The 27,095-nt window shown below is 39.9% G+C and overlaps 1 protein-coding gene and 1 non-coding gene across 3 annotated transcripts in view; both read left to right on the forward strand.

Moving 5' to 3' along the window:
* The window catches only part of IL23R (interleukin 23 receptor), an 80,172-nt gene that overhangs the window by 7,322 nt on the left and 45,755 nt on the right, over nucleotides 1-27,095 (forward strand). The window contains exons 4-6 of one of the 2 annotated variants that reach the window (XM_064282110.1): nucleotides 6,128-6,200; nucleotides 14,274-14,434; nucleotides 19,741-19,886. In XM_064282110.1, coding sequence (XP_064138180.1) covers nucleotides 6,128-6,200; nucleotides 14,274-14,434; nucleotides 19,741-19,886 — 380 coding nt within the window. Of the gene's footprint in view, nucleotides 1-6,076; nucleotides 6,201-14,273; nucleotides 14,435-19,740; nucleotides 19,887-27,095 lie in introns of both variants that reach the window. The other variant, XM_064282109.1, reaches the window with a different exon arrangement.
* Nucleotides 13,423-13,524, forward strand: LOC111751025 (U6 spliceosomal RNA). Its single transcript, XR_002786090.2, has one exon. It is a non-coding gene; the product is annotated as a U6 spliceosomal RNA (small nuclear RNA).

Raw genomic sequence — 27,095 nt, forward strand, 5'->3', positions numbered from 1 at the left:
AGAAATATTCTGTGCTGATGGCTACTTAAAAAGAACATCACTCTTTCCATTTGTTTACTATGTGAGATTTAACTCATTGCGTAGACCCCTGGCTATGAATGTGAAAACATAACTGCTAGGTGAGAATTTACTCACACCCCTGGATTCAAGCTCAGTATGTCCTCGGGTTCTGCGTTCTTAGCAAACGAAACTTCCTATTTAAGTAGGTCAAGAAATGGTTTTTGAGGGTTTTTGTGGCACCCTAGAAATCACAATGGTTACACTGGATCTCTTTGATCACAGGATATTTGTCCAGTGAACTTCACTATGTCAATTTATCATCACTGTTTTGAACAAAATGTGGTGTATTTTTATACTGGAGACAAGTCATAAAAGACAGAGAGGAGATAAATGAGTCATTGCTTTCCCTGAAAAGATATCCAAAAGTATTTAAAAGGTGTCATGCTCGAATGTGTAATCTGTGAAACGAAAACTCTTTTTTAAAATTTCCGTTTCTAGCCATCATCTTAAATACTTATTAGATTCTTACCTATGATTACACACATACTATGGGAAGCTTGTTCTCTTAAGGCCCAAACAATCACAGGATAAAACAGTACAAGATATCTTTACTCATGTAAAAATATCAAATGTAAAATAAACTATACACAAAGTTAAGTTTCCACTTAATAATTTATTTAAAAATTTAATTATCTTTGAACTAAATTTGAACCATCTTTGACCTCTATTTACTGTGATGAAACTAGACTCGTTATCTTTAGTATTGCTATTAATTATCATTACTGGCACAGCTAGGCTGGCTCATGCTCTCCTTGAGCAAGGAATCCCAGAGTGATCCTTCTCATTATCATCTTGTTAATTAAGCCAATAAATTAATTGAATAAACCTCACTGAGTGATTCCTAAGTACCAATAAAGTGCAACTGCTCTTGTTGTTAGGCGAGGTCAAGTGGGTTCTGACTCATAGTGACCCGAGATACAACAGAACAAAACACTGCCCAGCCCCGGATCGTTCTCACAATCATTATGCTTGAGTCCGTTGTTGCAGCCACTGTGTCAATCTATCTCATTGAGGGTCTTCCTCTTTTTCACTCATGCTCTACTTCACCAAGCATGATGTCTCTCTCCATAGACCGTACCCTCCTGATAACATGTCCAACGTACATGAGATGAACTCTCACCATCCTTGCTTCTAAAGAGCATTCTTGCTGTACTTCTTCCAAGGCAAGTTTCTTCATTCTTCTGGCAGTTCATATATTCAATATACTTCACCAACACCGTAATTCAAAGGCATCAATTCTTCTGTCTTTCTTATTCACTGTACAGCTTTCACATGCATATGAGGTGACTAAAAATACTGTGATCATCAGCAAAATTTTGATTACGTGTGATATTAATGATATTGTTTTATAATTTCCACATTCGGTTGGATCACCTTTCTTGGGAATAGACATAAATATGGATCTCTTTCAGTCATTTGGCCAGGAAGCTGTCTTCCATATTTCTTGGCATAGATGAGTGGGCATCTCCAGCACTGCCTCTGTTTGTTGAAACATCTCAATTGATATTCCATCAATTCCTGGAGCCTTGTTTTTCGCCAATGCCTTCAGAGCAGCTTGGACTTCTTCCTTCAGTACCATCGGTTCCTGATCATATGCCACCTCTTGAAATGGTTGAATATCAACTAATTCTTTTTGGTGTAATGAATCTGCCTATTCCTTCCATCTTCTTTTGATGCTTCTTGCGTCGTTTAATATTTTCCCCATAGAATCCTTCACTATTGCAACTCGAGGCTTGAATTTTTTCTTCAGTTCTTTCACTTGAGAAACCCGGAGCGTGTTCTTTCCTTTTGGTTTTCCATCTCCAGCTCTTTGCACATGTCATTATAATACTTTACTTTGTCTTCTCGAGACGCCCTTTGAAATATTCTGTTCAGTTCTTTTACTTCATCAATTCTTCCTTTTGCTTTAGCTGCTCGACACTCAAGAGCAAGTTTCAGAGTTTCCTCTGACATCCATCTTGGTCTTTTCTTTCTTTCCCCCATGTGTCTGTCAGTTTGTTGTACTGTAGGGGCTTGCGTGTTGCTGTGATGCTGGAAGCTATGCCACTGGTATTCAGATGCAAGCAGGGTCACCCATGGAGGACAGGTTTCAGCTGAGCTTCCTGATTAAGACAGACTAGGAAGAAGGACCCAGCAGTCTACTTCTGAAAAGCATTAGCCAGTGAAAACTTCATGAATAGCAGCAGAACATCGTCTGATATAGTGCTGGAAGATGAACCCCTCAGGGTGGAAGGCACTCAAAAAATGACTGGGGAAGAGCTGCCTCCTCAAAGTAGAGTCGACCTTAATAACGTGGATGGAGTAAAGCTTTTGGGACCTTCATTTGCTGATATGGCGTGACTCAAAATGGGAAGAAACAACTGCAAACATCCATTATTTGCCCATCTAAGCCAAACCCAGTGCCATCGAGTGGATTCCAACTCCTAGCGACCTTATAGGACAGAGTAGAACTGCCCTCATAGAGTTTCCAAGAAGCGCCTGGCAGATTTGAACTGCCGACCCTTAGGTTAGCAATTGTAGCACTTAACCACTATGCCACCAGGGTTTCCTATTTGCCCATACAACCACAACAACCCACTGCCATCGAGTCGATTCTGACTCGTAGCGACCCTATAGGACGGAGTAGAACTGCCCCGTAGAGTTTCCAATGAGTGCCTGGCCGATTCGAATTGCTAACCTTTTGGTTAGCAGCCATAGCACTTAACCACTACACCACCAGGGTTTCCTATTTGCCAATAAAAAACAGAACCTTCAAAATTACAACTTGAGGCTTGAATTTTTTTTGCTTCAGTTCTTTCAGCTTGAGTAATGCCAAGTGTGTTCTTCCCTTTTGGTTTTCTAACTCTAGGGCTTTGCACACTTCATTATAATACTTGTCATGGATTGAATTTTGTCCCCCCAAAATGCTTGTCAACTTGGTTAGGCCATGATTCCCAGTATTGTGTGGTTGTCCACCATTTTGTGATCTGATGTGATTTTCCTATGTGTTATAAAACCTACCTTTAGCCCTGGTGGTGCAGTGGTTAACAGCTCGGCTGTTAACCAAAAGGTTGGCAGTTTGAATCCACCAACCACTTCTTGGAAACCCTATGGGGCAGTTCTACTCTGTCCTATAGGATCACTAAGAGTCGTAATCAACTCCATGGCACAAAACAAAAACAACATGGTATTAATGAGGCAGGATTAGAGGTGGTTATGTTAACAAGGCAGGACTCAGTCTACGAGATTAGGTTTTGTCTTAAGGCAATCTCTTTTGAAACATAAGAGATGCAAGCAGAGAGACAGGGGGACCTCATACCATCAAGAACCAAAAGTGGGGGCGGGGGGGGGTCCCTGAACTGAGAAGTTGAGAAGCTCCTCTACTGGAGAAGGTTGATGAGAAGGATCTTTCTCCCAGAGCTGACAGAGAAAGCCTTCCCCTAGAGCTGGCACCCTGAATTGGGAATTCTAGCCTCTTAGACTGTGAGAGAATAAATTTCTCTTTGTTAAAGCCATTCATTTGTGGTATTTCTGTCATAACAGCAGTAGATGACTAAGACAATACTTTGTCTTCTCGAGCTGCCCTTTGAAATCTTCTGTTTGGCTCTTTTAATTCATCGTTTCTTTTGTTTTAGCTACTCTACGTTCAGGGGCAAGTTTTAGTCTCCTCTGACATCCATTTTGGAATTTTCTTTCTTTCCTTTTTAATGACCTTTTGCTTTCTTCACATATGATAACCTTGACGCCATTCCACAACTCCTTTGATGTTCGGTCATTAGTGTTCAGTGGGTCAAATCTGTTCTTGAGATGGTCTCTAAATTTAGACGGGATATACTCAAGGTCATATTTTGGCTCTGGTGAACTTGTTTTAATTTTCTTCATCTTCAACTTGAACTTGCATATGAATAATTGATGGTCTATTCCACAGTCTGCCCCTGGCAGATGATACTGTTCTGACTGATGATATTGAGCTTTTCCATCATTTATTCCCACAGAGACCACAGGCAACACTGGTGGCGTAGTGGCTAAGTACTATGGCTGCTAACCAAAGGGCTGGCAGTTTGAATCTACCAGGTGCTCCTTGGAAACTCTATGGGGGCAGTTCTACTCTGTCCTATAGGGTCGCTATGAGTCAGAATCGACTCGATGGCACTGGGTGGGTGGTGGTGGGTATTCCCACAGATGTAGTTGATTTGATTCCTGTGTGTTCCACCCAGCGAGGTCTAGTCATATAGTTGCCGTTTATGTTGTTGAAAAAAGGTATTTACAATGAATAAGTTATCGGACTTCCAAAATTCTATCATGCGATCTCTGGCGTTGTTTCTCTTCACCAAGGCCATATTTTCCAGCTACCCATTCTTCTTCTTTGTTTCCAACTTTTGCTTTCCAGTCACCAGTAACTATCTAGAAATGCAAAGAAGAGGAAGCCAGAGACTGCCTTCAAGAAGTTTGTGGTAGAAAACGATCCTTGGCTGGATTCTGAGTTAATGAGAAACCTGGTCTGTGATTACTGGGTGCTCCAATAAAAGGGAAGGGATGAAATTGGTAGGAAAGAGCAGAAAATTAAGCCTCATCCTTTTTCTTTTCAGTGTATTCTTTAATATCTGACTGTATAAACCAAAAACTCAAACCCATTGTTGTCAAGTCAATTCCAACTCATGGTGACCCCTCCTGTCACATAAGGTTTTCTTGGCTATACTTTTTATGGAAAATCTCCTGGCCTTTCTTTTGCAGCACTGCTGGGTGGGTTTCAACCACCACCCTTTAGGTTAGTAGTCAAGCACAAACTGTTTGCACCACCCAGGGATGCAGGTTTTTATTCTTGGACATTCAATAGCCTAGCAATGAAGTCTTATGATTACTCTCATAACCATACTCACAGTTCTGTCCTTACATAACTTCACATGAAGAAATACCATGTTTATATGCATGTGTACATAGAGTAGTCTATTTGATCTTTTACAAAGTTAGTGCTGGAGAAGGAGACTACCAGAGTAGTGTAGAAACTTTGAGGAGCCAATTCACAGGAGCCAAAAGGCAGAGAGGTTTTAAGGAGGAAGTGACTAAAATATCAAATACTGCAGAGGTCAAGCTCAGTGAAGACTGAAAAGAGATTGTGGGTATGTTGAAGAGAAGGCCATTCATGATCTAAGTAACAGTGGTTTTGTGGGATTGTAGGGGCAGAATACTGACTGTTTGGGGTTCAAGAGTAAATGGGACATGAAGAAATAGATGAGGGTAATGGACTCTTAAAAAATTTGACTGCTAAGGAAAGGAGGTAATCTGACGGGAGACAGAATTTGAGATTTGAGAAGGTGGGTTTTTTTTTTCTTTTGGTTGTGAGGAACTTGATTATATTAATATTCCCAAAGGAGTGAAAACATAGCAAAGTGTATGAAGGACAGAAGCAATATTTCATAGCAAAATGTTTTGCAAGGTGTGGTAGTAGAGATGGAATACAGAGCTGTGAGGTACCAGTTAGGCTGGTTTCCCAAATATATCATTGTTACCCAAAGTTAGTTGCCATCAATTTGGCTTGGATTCATAGCAGCCTTATGAATAATGTCGTATAACATATACCTTGTGTATAATGTATAATGTTGCCTGGCTCTAAACCATCTTTTTGATCATTGCTTTTTTTTTTTTTTTTTTATATTTCAGTCCATGGTAGTTTTGTATATATTGAGTGCCTTCCAAATTAGGGGACTCATCTTCCAGCATTTTATCAGACAATATTATACGGTGATTCATTGGGTTTTCATTGGCTAATTTCCAGAAGTAGATTATCAGGCCTTTCTTACCCCTCTTTCTTAGCCTGGAAACTCTGCTGAAACTTGTCCAACATGGGTGTCCCTGCTGGTATTTGAAATACTGGTAACATAGCTTCCAGCATCATAGCAACACACAAGCCACTGCAGTCCAACAAACCGACAGACGGGTAGTGGCTCCCAGATATACTGACAGTTTATCAACTAAATACTTTGTGAAGAATTTTACGGTTTTGTTTGTGACACATAAGTGATACATTTTGTTGCAGATCCACCAGATGTCCCTGCCAATGTAACTTGTGTCATTTATGAATATTCAGGCAACATGACTTGCACCTGGGATATCGGGAAGCTCACCTACGTAGACACAAAATACACGGTGCATGTGAAGAGGTAGGTTGCTTTCAGCAGTTTAACATAAGCAATTGCACCTTAGTTCGGCCAGTGTTCCATATCCAGTATAGATCCAAGAAATCAGCTTCAAACCATGAAACATATACCCTGATTATCCCCCACCCTCTTCATTATAATCAGTAAAGCTACAATGCCCTTTTGAACCGTAAATGTCTTCACTCTGTGGGACAATGCCTTCTATATTATTTCTGTCCTTATCATTGGTTGAGTCCCCTGGAGGCACAGTTAAGCGCTAGGGTACCACATTTTTTACACAAATAATGTTCACCTCCTGCATTTGTTTGTTAACTATGGTCTCCCTCTGTGAGGTATTTCGGTAAGTGCTGCTATGCCAATTTTTTTTTACATGTCTCTGTAATAGAAAATTAGCATAGCACACTTAAGACAATACTTTGCAGGGGAGTGCACGGTTGGCAAACAAACATAGAAGGAACATGTTATTTGTGTAAAAATATAGTCCTAACCGAAAGGCTGGGGGTTCAGACCCCCCCAGGTCATCTCAGAAGAAAGACCTGGCAATATGCTTCTGAAACGTCAGTCTCGAAAACCCTATGTAATGTGGTTCTTCTCTGACACACATGGGGTTGCCATGAGTCAGAATAGACTAGAGGGTGACTGACCTGCTTGTTGGATTCACCACTGATAGGTTAACTGGTAGGCAGGGGCCTGAAGGGCTATGCAGCACAGCACAGTCTTAAAAGGACTTTAGCCTCAGTCCGGCTCTATCCTCCTTCTAGTGTTTAGGCAACTTACATTCCTTTATATTTAAAGAGGGCCTACAAATAGACTAACACACAGGTTTGTTCTAATTATTTACATGGAATTTGTCTTTTAAAGTGTATATCACAGTACCAGTTTCGTAGCACTAAATTAATGGAAGCTATTTTTTTTTTTTTATTAATTGTTAATAATGAATAACCCCAAGTCTTAAATCTGGTGTCTATGTAGGCCAAACAATTGTCCTGGGATGCAGGACTTTTAGTTTTAAAACCAGAAAAGTCTTGGGCAAAATAGGCAAACCCTATTTATATCCATGTTTCTTGTTTCATTAAATTAAATTTAAAGTAAAGCTCATTAAAAAAAAAAAAAGCCTTCGCAGTCTATTTGAGACACACTTATTTCCTGTTGGTAATTCCCAAATTTTTTCACAAACTACTTTAAAAATTCATTAATTGGGCTCTTACTGTTTGCCAAGCATTGGGCCAAGAGTTTTCCATGTCTTAACTTCATTTAATTCCCCAGTACAACAATGTGAGATATATAAACTCGTTTAGTACATAAACTGGTTAGACTAGTTAGATTTGTTCTTGCATCAAAATTTGATGGATTTGGGAGAGAAAGGAGATTAATATAAAACCATGAAAATGATCATTTATTGGGCAATGTAAAAAATAAGTTTATTGGCATTATTTTCAAGTAAGAGAATAATTTTGGGCTAATGACTACCTAGAAAGAGACGTTGAATGTGCTTTATTAAATAAGTTTCATTTGTCTGCTATTCTATATATGCCAGTAGTTAATTCACTCATTCATTCAGCACTAGAATGTAAGCTCAATGAAGGCAAGGATTTTTGTTTGTACTGTCCGTTGCTGTATCTTTTGAGCCTAGAATGGGGACTGGTGCATAGTAAGTCTTCTGTAAATATTTGCTGAATAATTATTCTAACTGATTACTAGAAATAGACACTTTCTGCATTGTCTCTTCACAATTAATACTAGTACCAGCTGCTGTCAAGTCGATTCCGCCTCATGGCAACACCCATGTGTGTCAGTAGATTTGTGCTCTGCAGGTTTTAATGACTGATATTTTGGAAGATCACCAGACCTTTCTTGTGGGGGACCTCCAGGTAACCTTCCAGTTAGCAACTGAGCATGTTAAATATTTGCACAACCCAGGGGCTTACAAGATTGTATATAATTTAAAATTTGTTTTTCTCCACTGTCTTTCCTGAAATTTAACAATAAATTATAGGCAAACTCAGACCAATTTAACCCAAATTCTGAATTGATGGAGTCCAAGTTAATGGAATTTTACTGTATTTTAAAGGAGACATAAAAGATGTCAAGGTAGCATAAAAATGGATATTCTCCTGTGGCAAATTCAAAGCATGAGCTCCTATAAGCACAGGCAAATTGGAAAGGGAAACGAACACTGACTCATCCTACAATGAACAGTACACTCACGAATCGAAAAAAATTAGAGATGAGAAAGCCAAGTACTCTACCAAAAAGGTCTTTCCCCCCATGAAACGGATGACTTACAATAATGAATTTCGTGGTTGAGGTATCAAGTATCAGGCTTAAAGCAACTCTTCTAGATCCTGAGTTATTAGGGTATTTTCCACGTTGGCTAATAGGTAGAAATCAGCATTTGCAAAGTTTCATTTCTGGCTCTCGTGGTTCTGTTTTCCAGTAAAATCACATACACAGAGAGGAGATTTACTTCAGTTCCGCTCACTTGCTAACCGGTGGCAGTAAAGTGCCATTCCCTCACATCAGCAAAGGAGCCATCAGGGACGTTTTGGTTCAGAGTTGAAGTGGTAAAGTAGAGGAGTTGTGTTTTTATTAATTCAAGAGCTCCTCCTTTTTCTATCCAGCACTTTGTGGTGACCCACCAGACAGAGCCACAAAGCCATTCACATACCCTTCTTCATTCCTCTGTATTTTGCTGTGTACGTGGCTTGTGACAGAAAATAAAATGAACCTATGCTAATAAGCATCTACCAGCAGGGGTCCACCTCCCCCAACAGCTTCATGTACATACGCTGGTTCTTTATCTTGGAAATACTGATAGCACAGTACGTTCTATTCAGTAAATACTGTTGATTGAAAATGAATGATGACCCTTCACTCTGTTCCATTTAAGTCAATTTAAAAATGATTTATTTAACGTTTAGTATCTTCTAGGTGGAGTTCCTGGGTGATGCAAATGGTTAACACATTAGTTGCAAACCAAAAAGCTGGAGTTTCAAGTCCACTCAGAAGTGCCTTGGAAAAAAGACCTGGCAATTGACTTCCAAAAAATCACCCATTGAAAACCCTGTGGAGAGCAATTCTACTCTGACACTCATGCGGTTGCCATAAGTAAGAATCAACGTGATGGCAACTGGTTTACCTTCTAGGCACCATGTTAAACTCTAGGGATGAAAAAAATAGATACCATCCCTGTCTATGATGAACTCATTAATTTTTAGAGTAATACCAACGGTAGAATTTTTAGGCACTGTGGAAAACCAGTAGAGTTTTAGTTTCCCTAAAATCAGTTGCCTATTCTGCCAATTTATAAGTCTGGCTTTTTTTTTACCCCATTATCTACTCCACATGCATATTCCTAATAACCAGGAACAATTCTTAGATACTATGATTCCAAATATTTTTAACACTGTGATGCTATGTTTCAGTAATTCTTTTAGGACTCAATATAATTTCAGTTCATATTTGAAAATCCCTTTCTCCACTGATTCTGCACTTAGAGATTAATTGTGATGGGAACCAACACAACCTTTGCTGACTGACCCCAGTTTACATTCATGACCACTAACCTCATGACATGATGAGCCCTGGTGGCACAGTGGTTAAAGGGCTCAGCTGCTAACCGAAAGGTCAACAGTTTGAACCCACCAGCTCCTCCATGGGTTAAAGATGTAGCAGTCTGCTTCTGTAAAGATTTCGGCCTTGGAAGCCCTATAGGGCAGTTCTACTCTATCTTATAGGGTTGCGATGAGTTGAAATCTAGTCGAGAGCAACGGGTTTGGTTTGGTTTTTTAACCTCACTATGAGTCGGAATCGACTCGACAGCAGTGGGTTTTTAGTGGGTTTAACCTCACTGGTTAAGAGCTATGGCTGCTAACCAAAAGATCGGCAGTTTGGCTCCTTGGAAACTCTATGGGGCAGTTCTACTCTGCCTTATAGGGTTGTTATGAGTCAGAATCAACTGAATGGGCAACCTCATTAGAGCTGCCCAGCAGTCTTACTATATTTCATTATCCAGGTCACTCTCCCACTATAGCAAATGATTATTTCATTCTCTCTCCTCTAATCTCCAACATCTTCTCCTCCTCCTCCTCACCCTCTGTTGATGACCTGCTTCCTATTTCGCTGAGAACACAGTAGCAATGAGAAGAGAACGTCCACAAATACCACAGCCTCCCTCATCTAGTAACACATTGACCTCTGCACCCATATCCTTGGTTTTCCCTTCTTGTCTGTAGATGAACTACCATTGGCCTCAGATCAACTTACACTTGTGTAGTAGATCTTATCCCTCCTGCCTACTCAACATTGCTAGAAAAAATTTTCTTTCTTTTGTATCATAACCTTTTCCATCTTTATTGAATCTTTCCCATTAGCAGTGAAACATGCTGTAGCATCTGCCCTCTTGAAAATACAGCCCTCCCTTGATGCCTACCCTACGTCACCCTATTTCTCTGCTCTCCTTTGTAGTAAAAACTCAAAAAATTCGTCTGTACTTTTCTGTTTTTACATCTTCTCTTTTCATTCTGTCTTCATTTTAGGCTAGTCAAACTTTTGCCCTCACTACTCCACTGAAACACCTCTTTTCAAGGTCACTAGTGACTTCTTCCTTGGTGGTACAAACAGTTAACATGCTCAGCTGCTAACCAAAAGGTTGAAAGCCCAAGTTCACCCAGAGGCACTTCAAAGGAAAGACCTGGCCAACTACTTCTGAAAAATTAGCCATTGAAAACCCCGTGGAAGACAGTTCTACTCTGACACAATGGAGTTGGAACTGACATGATGGCGACTAGTTTTTGGTAATTTCCCTATTGCCAAATCCATTAGTTTATTCTCCATCCTGATCTTACTTGTTAGGAGCATTTAACCCAGATCTTCCCTTCCTTTTTCAGCCTCCACGGCACCACTTTCTCCTGGTTCTCCTCCTACCTTCTTGGGTGGTTTTTCTTAGCTTTCTTTGCTGATCTGCTTCTTCTCTAGCAAACTAATAGTGACCCTGAGCTCTATATTAGGACCTGTTATTATCTTTATCTGGAGCCTGCGCAGTGGTTAAGAGCTCGGCTGCTAACCAATAGGTCAGCAGTTTGAATCCACCAGCCACTCCCTGGAAATGCTGCTAGGTGCAGGGGAAACTTTAGAGAAATATAAGCCATGTGGATTCCCTTCAACAAATACTCTGTTATATATTAGAACACACTCATACACAAAAAAGTCAAATCTGTGTAACATATTCAAACCAAACCCATTGCCATCGAGTTGGTTCTGACTTATAGTGACCCTATAGGACAGAGTAGAACTGCCCCATAGGGTTTCCAAGGAGTGGCTGGTGGATTCGAACTGTCGACCTTTCAGTTAGCAGCCTGAGCTTTCAGACATTGCGCCACCAAGGCTTGGTATAATATACAGTTGTACGTAAAAATTGTCCTATAGTCAGTCGTTATTATTAATTTCTTCATCTAAAATAGTGCTTTGTGGTCTAGGTGCTAATATGAAGGCAGACTTCAAAAAAAGCAGAGTTAAATCACCTGGTAACTATGGTTAATGTAGGCTTGAGAATACATTTCCATTTTGACTTGTGGTCTCAACATGTATGGTGTAAGAATTAGCCACAAACCAATTAAGAACATGTACTTATGTGGTTTTCTCTAACTGGAAAATATTCAGAGATGCCCTACTTACTACTCACACATAGTCACCATTTTCTTATTTTCACATTTGAATTCTTATTCAGCAGGAGGTTAGTATACCTTATAATAAGTTCTCAATTTATTTATGCTCCACCTTATTTCAGAAAAAATGTAAGACAACCAGGTAAATGCCTGAATGTAATGGCCTGATTTGACTTTAGAGATGAGCAATATAGAGGAAATTCCATTTGTTGAAATATAACAATTTTAAAGGTTTCATCTATATTCTTTAGAGTGTATTAAAGACAGATGTCATACTTTTAATTCCTAATAACGATTGCTTAGGTTAATGAATCCTTTATTATCTGTAAAGCCAACTGCCACATGCTTTCTTATTTCCTTTACTTATGATAACAACAATGTTGTTATTTTCCCTGTTTCACAGAGTAGTAAACTGAAGCATATAGAGGTTATGCATTTTGCTCCAAATCCAACAAGTGGCAGTCAAGACTTGAACATAACTCTGTCTCTGAAACCCAATCCTGGGGTTCCCGGGTAGTGCAAATATTTAAAAGCACTCCACTACTAGCCAAAAGGTTGTCAGTTCAAACCCACCCAGAGGCACCCAGAAGACAGCCTGGTGATCTCCTTCTGAAAGGCCACTTTTAGCCTTGACAGCAACTAAGAACAACATGCTTTTAGTCACCACGATGTGCTGCCTCTCCGACTTGCCTTCTCATGGTGTTCACAGGGATCTCACTGCTGGTGTGAGGACAGAGATCTGTTGTTGGTAGTTGCTGTCTTGTCGGCTCCAACTCTTGGCAACCTTATGTATACTAGAATGAAAGAGTGCACTGGGAAATGTACAAATAAACCAGATACTGTTGAGTCGATTCCAACTCACGGTGACCCCATGTATGTCAGAGTAGAACTGTGCTCCACTGAATTTTCAATGGCTGATTTTTTGGAAGTAGATTGCCAGGCCTTTCTTTCGTGACACCTCTGGACTCAAATTTCCAACCTATTTGTTAGCCAAGTGAGCACGTTAACCACTTGTACCACCACGGGAACTTAAAACCTGAGGTGAACTAAAGTAGCTGCTGCTACCTGCATGGTATGTAATTCCCCTTACCACTGCCTTGTTAGCCTTAGAGAGATTCCTTGATCAGTGGCTGAGGTTGTCCTGTGCTGGTAGTGGCAATAAATTAAAAAAAAAAATGACACAGAGGGGCATCATTCTACAGTATTTTGATTCATAAATACATTTATTGTTTGATAGCTATAAGGTTGATTCCTCTTTTCCTCTCTCGAGTTCTGTGTCTTAGCAGGAATGTCTCTGGATGTGTGGAAGATCTAAGTGGCTGGTAATTTATAATCCTAGTTGGGGCAGTTTTGCTCTGTCCTCTAGGGTCGATATAGTCAGAATCAACTCAATGTCAATGGGAAGAAATTCAGGAGTTGCTGAACGGACACATACTAGTATCAGGACCTGGAGTGGAGCCCTACTGATGGGAATGCTGGTGATTTTTAAACTCCTTCCTATCAAGGCAGTCCTTTGGGACAGAGTGATGTTGATGGTATTAGATAAAGAAATAGGTCAGTGCTTGCCTCAGCAGCATAGTATAACTGGAACAGTACAAAGAAGATGGACATGGCCCCTGATCAAGGATGACATGCAAATCTCTGAATCATTTCCATTTGTTAAAAATAATGGAAGGTGTCTGGTTTTCCACCATTGTTCAAATTTCAAGGTTATTTTCTTTCTTAATTAGTATATCTTTATCAACATAGGTTTCACGGTGCAATACAATTAACTTAGGAGTATGTAAATAATATACTAAACAGATAATATAGGGTCTAGACCATTATGGTCTTAGCGAAGAATACTGAATATACTGTGGACTGCCAGAAGAAGGAAGAAATCAGTCTTAGAATAAATACAACCAAAATGTTCCTTAGAAGCAAAACCACGTCAAACCCACTGCCGTCGAGTTGACTCCGACTCATAGCAACCCTATAGGACAGGGTAGAACTGCACCATAGAGTTTCCAAGGAGCACTTGGTGGATTCAAACTGCCAAACTCTTGGTTAGCAGCCATAGCACTTAACCATTACGCCACCAGGGTTTCCTCCTTAGAAGCAAGGATGGTGAAGCTTTGTCTTTCTTACTTCGGACACGTCATCAGTAAACACCAATCACTAGAAAGGGACATCACGTTTGGTAAAGTGGAGGCTTATGAAATCAAAAGTGTTTAAGGGCTATGAAAGTCAGGCGGTGGCCCTGGCTAGTCTTGAATTTGCTTTAAAAAATGCTCAAAATGGTATTAATTTCAATTCCTTTTTGGAAAAATTTTACATGTCTGAAAGCAGGCTAAAAAAAGGTAGCATCAAAAAAGTCATGTAGTTCATTCAAACCGGACATAATTTGTGTTCTTTTTTTTTTTTTTTTAAGTTTAGAGACCAAAGAAGAGCAACAATATCTCACCTTAAGCTCTGTTAACATCTCCACTGACTCATTACAAGGTGGCAAGAACTATGTGGTTTGGGTTCAAGCTGCAAACGTTCTGGGCATGGAGGAATCGGAACAGCTGCCAATTAACCTGGATGATATAGGTAAAAAATAAAAAAAAACTCTATGGGTCTCTAACAGCAAACAACTAATTTGTGCTGGTGAAGCCCCCTGCGGTTTTTGAGATCATAAGAAAAAAAATAAAAAATTACCCATAATTCTACCTCCCAGAGGCAATTTAGAGAGAAATACTGCCGCAATTGTTGTATATCTTTCCAATCTTATTTCTATGTGTGTGTGTATTTTTACAAATTTTATTAAGAGCTTTTCATGTGCCAAGCATTGTTCTAAGTGCTGGGAAGAATAAGATAAACAAGGTACCTGCCCTAAAATAACCTGCAATCTACCAGGGAAGACAGAAAGAAACAGGGATTATAAAAAGGTATAATAGGTGTTATGGAGCCCTGGTGATGCAGTGGTTAAGAGCTACAGCTAGCTAACCAAAAGGTCCGAAGTTCAAATCCAGCAGCCGCAACTTGGAAACCCTATAGGGCAGTTCTGCCCTGTCCCATAGGGTCGCTATGACTTGGAATCAACTGAATGGCAATGGGCTTTTTTGTTTTGTTTTAATGGGTCTTAGATTGTGAGAAGCACAGGGTGCTAAAGAATTATACTATATACGCTATTTTGGAACCTATGCTTTTGTTTGTTTTTATTTTGAAAAGTTTTGCAAAATACATAGAAAACAGCAGAGAATTATGTAGCCATCTCTATGTTCACTAGCTAGATTTAACAAATGTTAACATTTTTTGCTTCAGATATTTTTAGACTCTGACTTTTTTAACTTAAAATATAATAAGCATTTCTATTAATTTAATCCACAATACTACTTTTGATGTTGTCTGAACATATATTAGTTTAACCAATCCCTTCTACTTGGAGGTTTAGGCCCTTTTCCGTTTTTCACCGTTATAAGCTATACTGCCATGAATATACAGGTGGCTAAATTTTTGCATATTTCTTTGTTGTTTCCTTAAGATAAATTCCAAAAAGTACAATTGCCCTTGAGCCTTTTACAATTACATCCTTGTCCTAAAGCCAGAGTGCAGCCAAAGAGCACCAATTATGAATTAATTTTTATTTAGCGATCTTAGCCCTAATTATTCCCATTGTTATCATGATAATTATTAAGGATGATTTCAGTAAGTTAACATTTATTGAGCAATTTCTTAAGTGCTAAATGCTTTTACATACATTATCTTATTTAACCTTCATAACAACCCTATTTTGTGGAAAAGATTATAATATATGCCTGGGGCTTAACGATATTTAAAAATTTCAGATGGTAGAGATAAGGAGCTTCTAATCCTAATATCCTTGGCTCCTATCCTCAGTCTTTATGGGGAGAAAAAAAACAGACTCCAATGCGCCTGACAACTTTCCTGCTGATTAATGACCCAGGGGTTGTGAAGCTGATGTGAAGCCTTCTCTCGGGTGTGCCACACAGGTACACACTGAGAATTTCTAGGGTCTTCTATGTCAACTAACCTAGAATAGGATTTGAACCCTGGTGGCACTGTGGTTAAGAGCTTGGCTGCTAACCAAAAAGTTGGCAGTTCAAATCCACCAGCTGCTTCTTGGAAACCCTTTGGGGGCAGTTCTACTCTGTCCTATAAGTTCGCTATGAGTTGGAATCGGCTGCACAGCAATGGATTTTTTTTTTAGAATAGGATTTAAGCGATGGGTCTAAAACTCTGACCTTATGCTCTGAATATTGGATTCGAAAACAAACACTGCTGACTATGGTGATGAACAATAAGATGAAGAAACATGCCCTTTTCTTAAAAAGGGTTCCTGGTGATGGATTAACGATGTTTAAAGATTATCAGGAGCTCTGGTGGCACAGTAGTTATGTGATATGGCTGCTAACCATAAAAAAGGTTGGCAGTTCAAATCTACCAGCTGCTCCTTGGAAACCCTGTGGGACAGTTCTACTCTGTTCTCTAGGTTATTATGTTGGGCATCATTTTGGCAGTGTCCTTTTCAGCACTAAAATTCTGTTAGTGTAATATTACTGTTGTAATTATCATTATGATCTTAAAATCCTTGCCTCCATGCCTACTGTGTGCCAGATATTTAACATACAACATCACATCTAATTCTGGAAACAACAATACATGGTACCACTGTCCCCATTTTACAGATGAGAAAACTAAAAATATGAGAACCTAAAACTCAAAGAGATAAAATATTTTGCTTTGAGGTCACATAGTAAAGAAGACAGCCAGATTTGAGCCCATACTTGCTGACTCCAAGATCCAGTGTTGGTAACCACTACACACCCCACTTTCCATGGAGGGAAAGTTTCACCTGGCTACAACCTCCAAATCTGACCTTTCATACTGTAAACCAGGGGGCCCGTTTTTGAGAATTACTCCTTTCCTTTCCCTTCCCTCCCCTCCTCTCCCCTCCCCTTCCCTTCCCTTCTGTCTTCTTTCCTTCTCTTTTCTCTATTTTCTTCTCTCTCATCATCCCAAAAATGGACTCTCAGAAGCTCCCATTGAAAAACACAGATTGACTTTTCAGGACGCTCTGGTCAGCAAAACCACCAGATTATTAACAAACAGATGAGTTGTTTCCATTTGAGACACTTTTGGAATTGGATATAGAAAGTTAAATAAATGAACGGTTCTATGAAGCTGAGGACAGAGGGGTCTCCTTGGAGCAATTCCCACATATCAGCTACAGGCCTGGGCTTTAATCACCCTAGGAAGTCAGCGCTGGAAGAGGGGGTAGAGGTTCTAGTAACACTGTGTCAGGATGACCTGTGAGAGGAATGCTAGAAACTTCTTTTGAAGAGAAATAAGTTTCAATACAGAAAGGGCAATGCCTTCTGCTGTCACTTTGAACGTTAATTCTCCCCATTGTGTAAATGTGGATAAATACATGTTGCTGAAAAGGTACCAAAACAACTACAATCTGGTTCTTTTTTTCAGTACAAGTGTGAACTAAAAATATCACATCTATGATCGATCTGACAGTTTTTTTTTTAATGTAAGATATAGTGGAAATGTTTGAAACCTAAGCAACGAGTACAAAAATTCAACATCTGAGTCTTGTGTAACAAAGTGCAGATTCAACTGCATATTATATGACGTATTTTTATTTACAAAACTATGAGCTCATTCAAAACTAAAGGCCCAGCTCTCTACTGAGGTGATCTGCTCTGTGCTAAGGCCCTATCTTAAACCTGACTTACTGGGCAGCCTGCATTTCTCATAGGACTAAACAGGTTTTTGCTTCCTCTCCAGAATCTGTCTTTCTGCAAAAGAATGTGTGTTCGTGTGTTCTGTTCTCCCGATGGCTAGGCCAAACTCAGGAGGGGGAGAGATAGTTGTTGTTTTCAGGTACTGTCAAGTTGATTTTGACTCCTAGTGACCCCATGTAACAGAGTAGAACCACCCCATAGATTTTCTAGGCTGTAACAGGAGCAGATTGTCAGGTCTTTCTCCTGTAGAGCTACTAGGTGGGTTTGAACTGCCGACCTTTGGGTTAGCAGGCAAATGCTTAACTGTTGTGCCACCAGAGCTCCTTGGTGGTAATTTATCACTTTGAGGGTGCCTAACTGGTCCTTGAAGCTCTGGAGATCCATTTCCCTGACTCTAGAACTTTCTAAGTACTGCTTTTATTATAAGATGCTTACATTAGCAAAAGGAAGTCAGCTATGGGATTCAAGTGATAAAAGTTAAGTACAGTGAACTCTTAGACAAGTTCTGCTACTACTGTCCTATGCAAAGTTTAGTCCTAAGATTGTATTGTAGGACTGCTCTACTACAGAAGCCCTGGTGGTGCAGTGGTTAAGAACTCAGCTGCTAACCAAAAGATTGGCAGTTCAAATTCACCAGCTGCTCCTTGGAAACCCTATGGGGCCATTCTACTCTGTCTTATAGGGTCGCTATGAGTTGGAACTGACTCAACAGTAACGGGTTTTTTGGTGCTACTAGAGATCAAACCTTTCATTTTTTGTATTTTTCCATAAGTCACCTACCTGTGCACGTGATTTTAAATAATAGCAGTCATTGCTAATAAAACAACAATCTTCCCAACCAAAAAAAATCCAAACCCAGTGCCGTCAAGTCGATTCCGACTCATAGCGACCCTATAGGATAGAGTAGAACTGCGCCATAGAGTTTCCAAGGAGCGCCTGGCGGATTTGAACTGCTGACCCTTTGGTTGGCAGCAGTAGCACTTAACCACTACACAACCAGGGTTTCCAATCTTCCCAAAGCATACTTTATAAGCTAGAATGAATGAAATGAAAACTAATAGAGAATATTAAGCTGTAACAACGGTTCCTAAAAACATACATATAGCCTCTTAGTTCTTTGTAAAATAATGCATCCAAAACGTCATAGGTTTTCACTGTTCCATCACGTATCTGGGAAAAATGGAGAGTGCCAGTGATTCCATTCTGATCAGAGAGAAGAACCTTACAAGAGTTTGTATACAGTTTAGAAATATACCCCTATTCCTATTACAATGAAACAACAAATAAGTAACAAATCAGAATTTCAGTTACCTTTTGAAGGTTATTATCATACAACAAACACAACAATTTGTAGAGTCTTATGAGACTGGCTTTGTTCAAATTATCCTTTCAAGGACAGATTCATTTTAATGGAGAAAAAAACAAGTTAGCTAATGGTGTAAGTATTCATACCAGTTTCCCTACTACACAAGAAAACAAGAATGATATTATTGTGAAAGGTCTCAAATTAACATCTTATCAAATCAGAGTCTCTGAACTAAATTCAGAATGGAAACGAACATCTCTCCCTCCGCAGACGCAGGGAAGGGGAGCTATCTCCTTTAACTTTTTTAGATTCCTTTGTTAGTAAAGCATAAGCTCTGGAATTTCATTAGTGAGGATTATTGGGGTTAGGTGATGGTGAGCAAGTTTACTGGAGTTCGGTTTAAAAAATGTGGAGAGTGGGCTGAACAGAATTTTACTTAATAGCAGTAGTTTTCTCCTACATCAACAAAACAAACCATGTCATTGCCCTCAAGTCAATTTTGACTCATAATGACCCAACAGGACTGAGTAGAACTGCCCCACAGGGTTTCCAAGGGTGTAGATCTTTACGGAAGCTGCCTGCCACATTTCTCCCACTGAGTGTCTGGTGGGTTTCAATCGCCAACTCTTTGGTTTGCAGCCGCCGACTGTTTTAACCACTATGCCACCAGGGCTCTTTTCTCCTACATAATATATATGAAAACAAGAAAAAATTCATTAGCTGTTAATTAGATAATGAGATTTTTAAAAATATACTTGGAGTATTTTACCTGTTTTTAATCTGACTTCTTCCTGGACAAATTTTAAACCTCTGGTTTGTTTGTTTTTGCCCCCTAGTGATACCTTCTGCATCCATCATTTCCAGGGCTGAAAATGTAAATGCTACCGTGCCCAAGACCATAATTCATTGGAATAGTCAAACAACCATTGAAAAGGTTTCCTGTGAAATGAGATACAGGGTTGCAACAAACGAGACTTGGAATGTAAGCTAAACATTCATTATTCTATAGCATATGAGCAAGCATTTTAAAAGGAAAGGCAACCAACTGACTGTAGTCATAGTGGACTTACAATGATCCATTTTACATGTCTTTAATCTGATCGTTTACATGATATTCAAGCAATTCTAGTTTTAATAATGATTGCTACATGCTTCCAAACAAAGAGCTGTTTCCTGAAACTATCCTCTTGCCTTTTGTAAATTGCTAAATAGACAATGTTCAACTAAGAGGGAGCCACCTATTTGTTGTTGTTAGTTGCTGTTGAATCAGTTCCAACCGATGGTGATCCCACATGTGTGCGGAGTAGAACTGCACCATAAGGGTTTTCAAGACTGTGACCTTTGGGAAGCAGATGGCCAAGCCTGTCATCCGAGGTGCCTCGGAGTGGGTTCAAACAGCTAGACTTTCAGCTAGTAGTCGAGGGCTTAACTTGTTTGCACTACCCAGGGACTCCATAGATTTAGCTCCTTATAATTCAGTGTCTCTTAGGGTGAAACTTACATGAGTGATCATGGAAATAAAATCTAAGCATTCTATGCTGAAATTTAACAGGATTCTAGGGAGATAAAAATTGCTCAAAAAAGAGAATTTAGGTATATGGATGTCTCATTTTAAATGAAAGTTTGCAATTCAAAATGGAAGATTCACTACTAGTGTAGATCCTAGGCTTGGATGAATATAAGGTAAAAAGCGAATATCTGTAGACGAACACACTCACCGTCCTTGAGCACTGAGTGTTTGTGTTATCAAGCATCTTAGGAGCGAGATAAGTACAAGGTTCATTACTAACATCAAATCACATAACAGGGCTGTGAATAATGTGATGAGAACTCACTACTGTGAACTATGGGGGGACACTAGTCTGACTCAGGAGAAAGTTCCGCTTTTGGTGTATTTTAAAAGAAATGTCATTTTATTATCTTCAAGTACAATAAACTGCCATTTGGGCAAAATAATTAAGGAATGGCGTTTCTGGCTTTGCTTATTTAAGAGTAACATATCATTTGTAGATTACCAGTTTTCAGGGAGTTAAAATAAAATGACACGTATTTCACACTGAAAAATATACTGAACGTTATTTAATTTTCCTTGGTGATTTGTGTGGCTCCAAAACTTCTACTGCTTTGGCCTCAACACTCTGAAAACCAGGTGTTGCTGCAGAGTAATGTATTTGAGTCAGCTTGAGGGGTTCCTGTGTGGTGCAAACGATTAAGAGCCTGGCTGCTAACTGAAAGGCTGGATGTTAGAGTTTACTAAGGGGTGCCTCAAAAGAAAGGCCTCGTGATCTGCTTCTGAGAAATCAGCTGTTGAAAGCCTATGGACCATAGTTCTACTCTGGCACACGTGGGGTCGCCAGGAGTCAGAATCCACTCAACAGCAGCTTTTTTAAATGTTGTCTGGAGAGCATCGAGAAGCTGGGGGATAAAACTATATGAATTTCATGACATACCATAAAGATTGCTCTTTAAAAATAAATTCTTGATGTGAACTTTTTTATTCACCTTTGCTTCGATCACAAAAGTGAACTTTATAGTTGTCTGGATTACCTTTAGGTGGGAGTCCATGTTCGGCATCATTTGGCCAACGGCCCAGTGCAGGTCCTGCTGGAGCTCCTTGACTAAGTAATTACAGTATCAGTGTGTATAGCGAGCCCACACTTAAAGCCTGGGACACACAGGAAAATGCACAACAAAACTCCACAGTCACTCTTTTTGCATATATGGAATTTAGGTATTGAATTTTGAGTTAATGGGGTTTTACTGTAATAGGATAGTTGAGGCTCTGTATGTAGTATCACGGCCATTGAGCAATACTGAGATTAGTAAACTTCTCACTTGGCATAAGTACTACCAGAGACAAGGAGAGTGGGAGGATATGAGGGACTACAGATTCCTCTTTCCGCCTCAGCTCTGTGGTGGCATCGACTCCATGAGATATTGCTAGAGGGCAGTCCTTTACTTCAAAGAGGCAGGAGGCTACTAGCAAGAACATCTGATGGCTAAGAGCACAGGTTCTGGAGTTCACAGCCTGCCTCTGCCATTTTCTAGTTGTGCAGCCTTGGGCAAGTTCCTTGACTTTTCTGTGCCTCATTGTATGTAAATGACAATAAGAAAAGCGCCTACCTCATATGGTGCCAGGGGGGTGGTGGAAATCAAATAATGTAAAACTGTTAGCCCAGTGCTTGGAATAGAAGAATTAACCTACCAATTGCCATTGAGCTGATTCGAACTAATGGCGACCTCGCGTATGTCTAAGTAGAGCTGTGTTCCATCAGGTTTTCCAGAAGTAGATCACCAGGTCTTTCTTCCGAGTGGATATGAACCTCCAACCTTTTTGTTAGCAGCTGAGCATGTTAACTACCAAGGAGTTCAGAACGGTGATAATGCTCAGTAAATGATAGCTGTTAGTGTTATTCTTTATCTTAACCTCTGGAGTCCCTGGGTGATGCAAATAGTTAATGCACTCAGCTGCTATTAAACTTGTTGTTGTTGTTGTTAGGTGCCTTCGAGTCAGTCCTGACTCTTAGAGATCCTATGTACAACAGAATGACAGAATGAAACACTGCCCAGTCTTGTGCCATCCTCACGATCATTGCTATGTTTGAGCCCTTTGTTGCGGCCACTGTGTCTTCTTTTTCGCTGACCCTCTACTTCACCAAGCATGATGTCGTTCTCCAGGGACTGGTCCCTCCTGATAACAGAGTACATGAGATGAAGTCTCACCATCCTCACTTCCAAGGAGTACTCTGGCTGTATTTCCCAAGACAGACTTGTTTGCTCTTCTGGCAGTCCACAGTATATTCAATATTCTTCACCGACACCATAATTCAAAGGCATCAATCCTTCTTCAGCCTTCTTTATTCATTCTCCAGCTTTCGCGTGCATATGAGGTGATTGAAAACACCATGGCTTGGGTTAGGCATGCCTTAGTCCTCAAAGTGACATCTTTGCTTTTTAACACTTTAAAGAAGTCTTTTGTAGCAGATCTGCCCAATGCAATATGTTGTTTAATTTCCTGACTGCTGCTTCCATGGGCATTACTTGTGGATCCAAGTAAAATGAAATCCTTGACAACTTCAATATTTTCTACATTTATCATGATATTACTTACTGGTCATGTTTTGAGGATTTTTCTTTTTCTTTATGTTGAGGTGTAATCCATACTAAAGACTGTAGTCTTTGATCTTCATCAGTAAGGGCTTCAAGCCAGGCTGTGTCATCTGTATGTCAAAAGTTGTGAATGAGTCTTCCTCCAATCCTGATGCCATGTTCTTCTTCATATAGTCCAGCTTCTTGGATTATTTGTTCAGCATAAATAATAAGTATGGTGAAAGGATACAACCCTGACATACAGCTTTAGATTTAATTTACTCCTTTGGAAACATTTACCAGCATCTCATTTACCTCAACCCATTCTTCGGCTCTCCAACTGTGTAGCTTGGACCAGGATGGAACACGTAAGGAATTAATAAGGCTCAGGGATAGCAAGGGAAAAACAAACATCTCAGAGAAAAGCCAGCTACTACTTAATCTGGGCTACACAATACGACTGGCTCCCTAAAGTTGGTAGGCTCTGTCTAGCTCGTGGTTTTCTTCTATGCAGTGGATATCATCTTAATAATCTCAACAAAAAGTTTCTACCTATATATCTCCTTTTCTAGACTGTAGGCTCAAGAAAGCAATTCCCATAGAAAGGCAGGATCCTTTTCTGTTTAAACCATGACTTCTAAATTCTAATTACGTCTAAGAACACTCTTCCTACACAGATGATTGACACCAGGAATGCCCACCTCTTCAAGGGAAGTTACATGGTTGTGCATATACACAGACGCGCAAGTGTGTTTTATCTTGGGGTCTCAACCAAAACCAAAACCAAACCAAACCCACTGTTGTCGAGTCGATTCCGGCTCATGGTGACCCTCTGAGTGTTACAGAATAGAACTGCTCCATAGGGTTTTCTTGGCTGTAATCTTAACAGAAGCAGATTGGCAGGCCTTTCTTCTACCATGCCACTGAGTGGGTTTGAACTGCCAACCTTTAGGTTAGTAGTCCAGTACAAATTGTTTGTACCACTTAAGAACCTGGGGCCTCAACAGGACCACAATATCAGAAAACAATACAGTGAGCACCCCTTATAAGAAATACATGTACTGTAGCAGTGAGGTCAAATGCTACATCACCAAAAAGCATTTTATAAATTACATAGCTAAACAATGCCATCCCCAAATCCATTATTTAGCGGGCAATCATACTGGATTCCACTCTAAGTAGCAAAATTTTAGTAGCCCTTCTTTCTACCCATAAAATACAGAAGTTTCAATACTTAAAATCCTTTGCTGAGTTTTTTATTACATTGTTAAAGTGTATATCAGCTATCTACTGCTACAATCACATATAACAAAGCACAAAACTCAATGACATACAACAATAAACATTTATTTCTCACTGTCAGTGGGGATCAGCTGATACAGGTTGGGCTTACCTGGGATCAGACATGTTTTTCCAGTTCAGCTGGCTCACTCATACGTCTGAAAATAGGCTATCCTCTGCATGTTTTCTTTTCTTCTTCCAGGAACCAATGGGCTAGCCTGCGCATGTCCTTCTTATGGTGACGGCAGCAAGCAACAGCACTCATGCCCAATCCCTCCAGTGCTTTTCAAAGCTCTATTTGCTTTATGTTGACCAACATTCCATTGACCCAAAGCAAGCCATGCAGCCAAACCCAGAACTAGTGGTAAGGCACTCAAAGCTACAAGGACAGAGCAGGAAAAAGAAAAAAACGCACCTACTCCTTACTTATCAACTATCTTGTTATCCAACATTTCGAATTTACGACAACGGTAAAAAATCTACTATCTGACTATTTTGTGCATTAACGACCTATGTCTGGCAGTAACATATGCCAAGTTGCAAGACAAGAATAATGGTGGCTATGATGGTTGTTTCATGTCAGCTTGGCTGGGCCATGATTCTCAGTGGTTTGTCAATTATGTAATGATGTAATTTGGCAGTTATGTAGTGAAGTAGTCATCCTCCATTTTGTGATATGATATGATCACCCACCATTTTTGCATAATGCCAATTTTTGCATAATGACCTGGTCTTTGGAACCTAATCATGCTGATAAGTGAGGAGTGGGTGTAGTCAGTTGCCATGAAGTCACTTCCACCTCATGGCGACTCCTATGTGTGTCAGAGTAGAACTTTCCTCTATAGGGTTTTCGATGGCTGATTTTTTAGAAGTAGATTGCCAGGCCTTTTTTCTGAGATGCTTTTAGATGGACTCAAATCACAAACTTTTGGTTATCAGCTAAGTGTGGTAAACATTTGCCACTCAGGGTCTCCTGTAGGAAAAAAGAACGGAGCAGTTATTGCAATCTATTTCAAAATGTAACCTAGATTCTTCCCACTGGGCTGAAACCAATTCTTTCAAAGACACCGTTATCTTCATGAACAACAATAGCCAAGGACCTTGGCAGCTCCCATCCTATTCTAGCATTCAACACTGTTGAAAAATTAGAAATCTCTTAGTTCTCTACCCATATCTCTGGCTGCCCTTTCCTTGGTAAATCCTTTTCTTTGCCAGCTCTTTGAACATGAACGTTCTCTTCACTTCTGCTGTCTCTCTCTCCTCACTACATTGATTCTCTCACCCACTGCCGAGATATCAGCTACAGTGGTAGGCTCCTGCTTGGAGCCCTCACAGCACTCCCTGAATCACACCTCCATTTCTAGCTACTTGTTGGTTATCTTCCTGGGCTGTCTCTCTGGCACTCAAACTTGTTTCAAAAACAGAACTCACAATCCCCAGGAGCAATCCATACCCAATTCTGGGTGCTCTATCTCAAGAACAGCAGCATCCCACCATATAAATATCTCCATGTGAGGGCAGTAGTGGTTCAGTGGTAGAACTCTCATCTTCCGCGTGGAAGACCTGGGTTTAATTCCAGGCCAATCTGCCTCAAGTGCAGCTACCACCTGTCTGTCAGTGGAGGCTTACATGTTGCTGCAATGCTGAACAGGTTTCAGCAGAGCTTCCAGACTAAGACTAGGAAGAAAGGGCTGGTGATCTACTTTAAAAATCAGCCAATGAAAACCCTATGGATCACAACCATTTGATTCCATTGTGCATAGATTCACCATGAGTCAGGGCTGACTCAGCTGCTGCTGACAGTAACAACATTATAGAATTTGGCACATTTGGCACATTGTGGATACTTACTTATGTACATGTCTATTTCCTCATCCTTTAACATGAGCTCCTGGAGGGCAGGGCTGTGTCATAATCATATATATATTACCACCATTGATTTTTATAGTGCCTCATTAATGTAGAAGGGTGCCTTGATAGCAGAGTGTTTAAGCACTCAGCTGCTAACTGAAAGGTCCATGGTTTCAACCCACCAGTTGCTCCATGAGAGAAAGATGTGCAGTCTGCTTCTGGAAAGATTTACAGCCTTGGAAACCCTATGAGGCAGTTCTGCTCTGCCCTGTAGGGTTGCTATGAGTTGAAATCGACTTGACGGCAGTGGGTGGGTTAATGTATGTAACATTTTGAAACATTATCTATTATTATTTGCTTTTAATGGTGCCCTTTTTTATTTTGTAGGTGGTGATAGTATAAGCAGGAAATCTTGGCTGAAAGTTCAAGTAAATAGACTAAAAATTACTTATTTCTCCAATTAAGCTAGACCAAGGGATCAGCAAACATTTTCTTCAATGGCCAAGTAGTAAACATTATAGACTTTGCAGGCTATAGGTCTCTCTCAACCACTCAGCTCTGTGTTTGTACTGTGAAAGAAGCCATAGACAGTATGTAAATGAATAAGTGTGACTGGGTTCCAATAAAACTTTATTTTTGGACACTGAAATTTGAATTTCATATAAATTCTGAGTCATGATATATTATTATTTTCTTTCAACCATCTAAAAATGTGAAAACTACACAGGCCATAGTTTGTAGACCTCTGAGCTAGACTGTGAAGCATCCATTCTTCACAGGGAAGAACTGATAGAACATCTGACAGATAGCAAATGGTCAAATCCTTGCATTTTGCATTTCAAAAGTCTCAATACTGGTTTAACACCAAAGATTTAGAAGAACATATGCTTAGCTACAACTAAGTCTCCTTCTCTTCCCTGCCAAACACTAAATAGATTGCTGCTGTTGTTGTTAGTTGCTGTCAAGTTGA

This window comes from Loxodonta africana, chromosome 3 (genome assembly GCF_030014295.1).
Source record: "Loxodonta africana isolate mLoxAfr1 chromosome 3, mLoxAfr1.hap2, whole genome shotgun sequence".
NCBI lineage: Eukaryota > Metazoa > Chordata > Mammalia > Proboscidea > Elephantidae > Loxodonta > Loxodonta africana.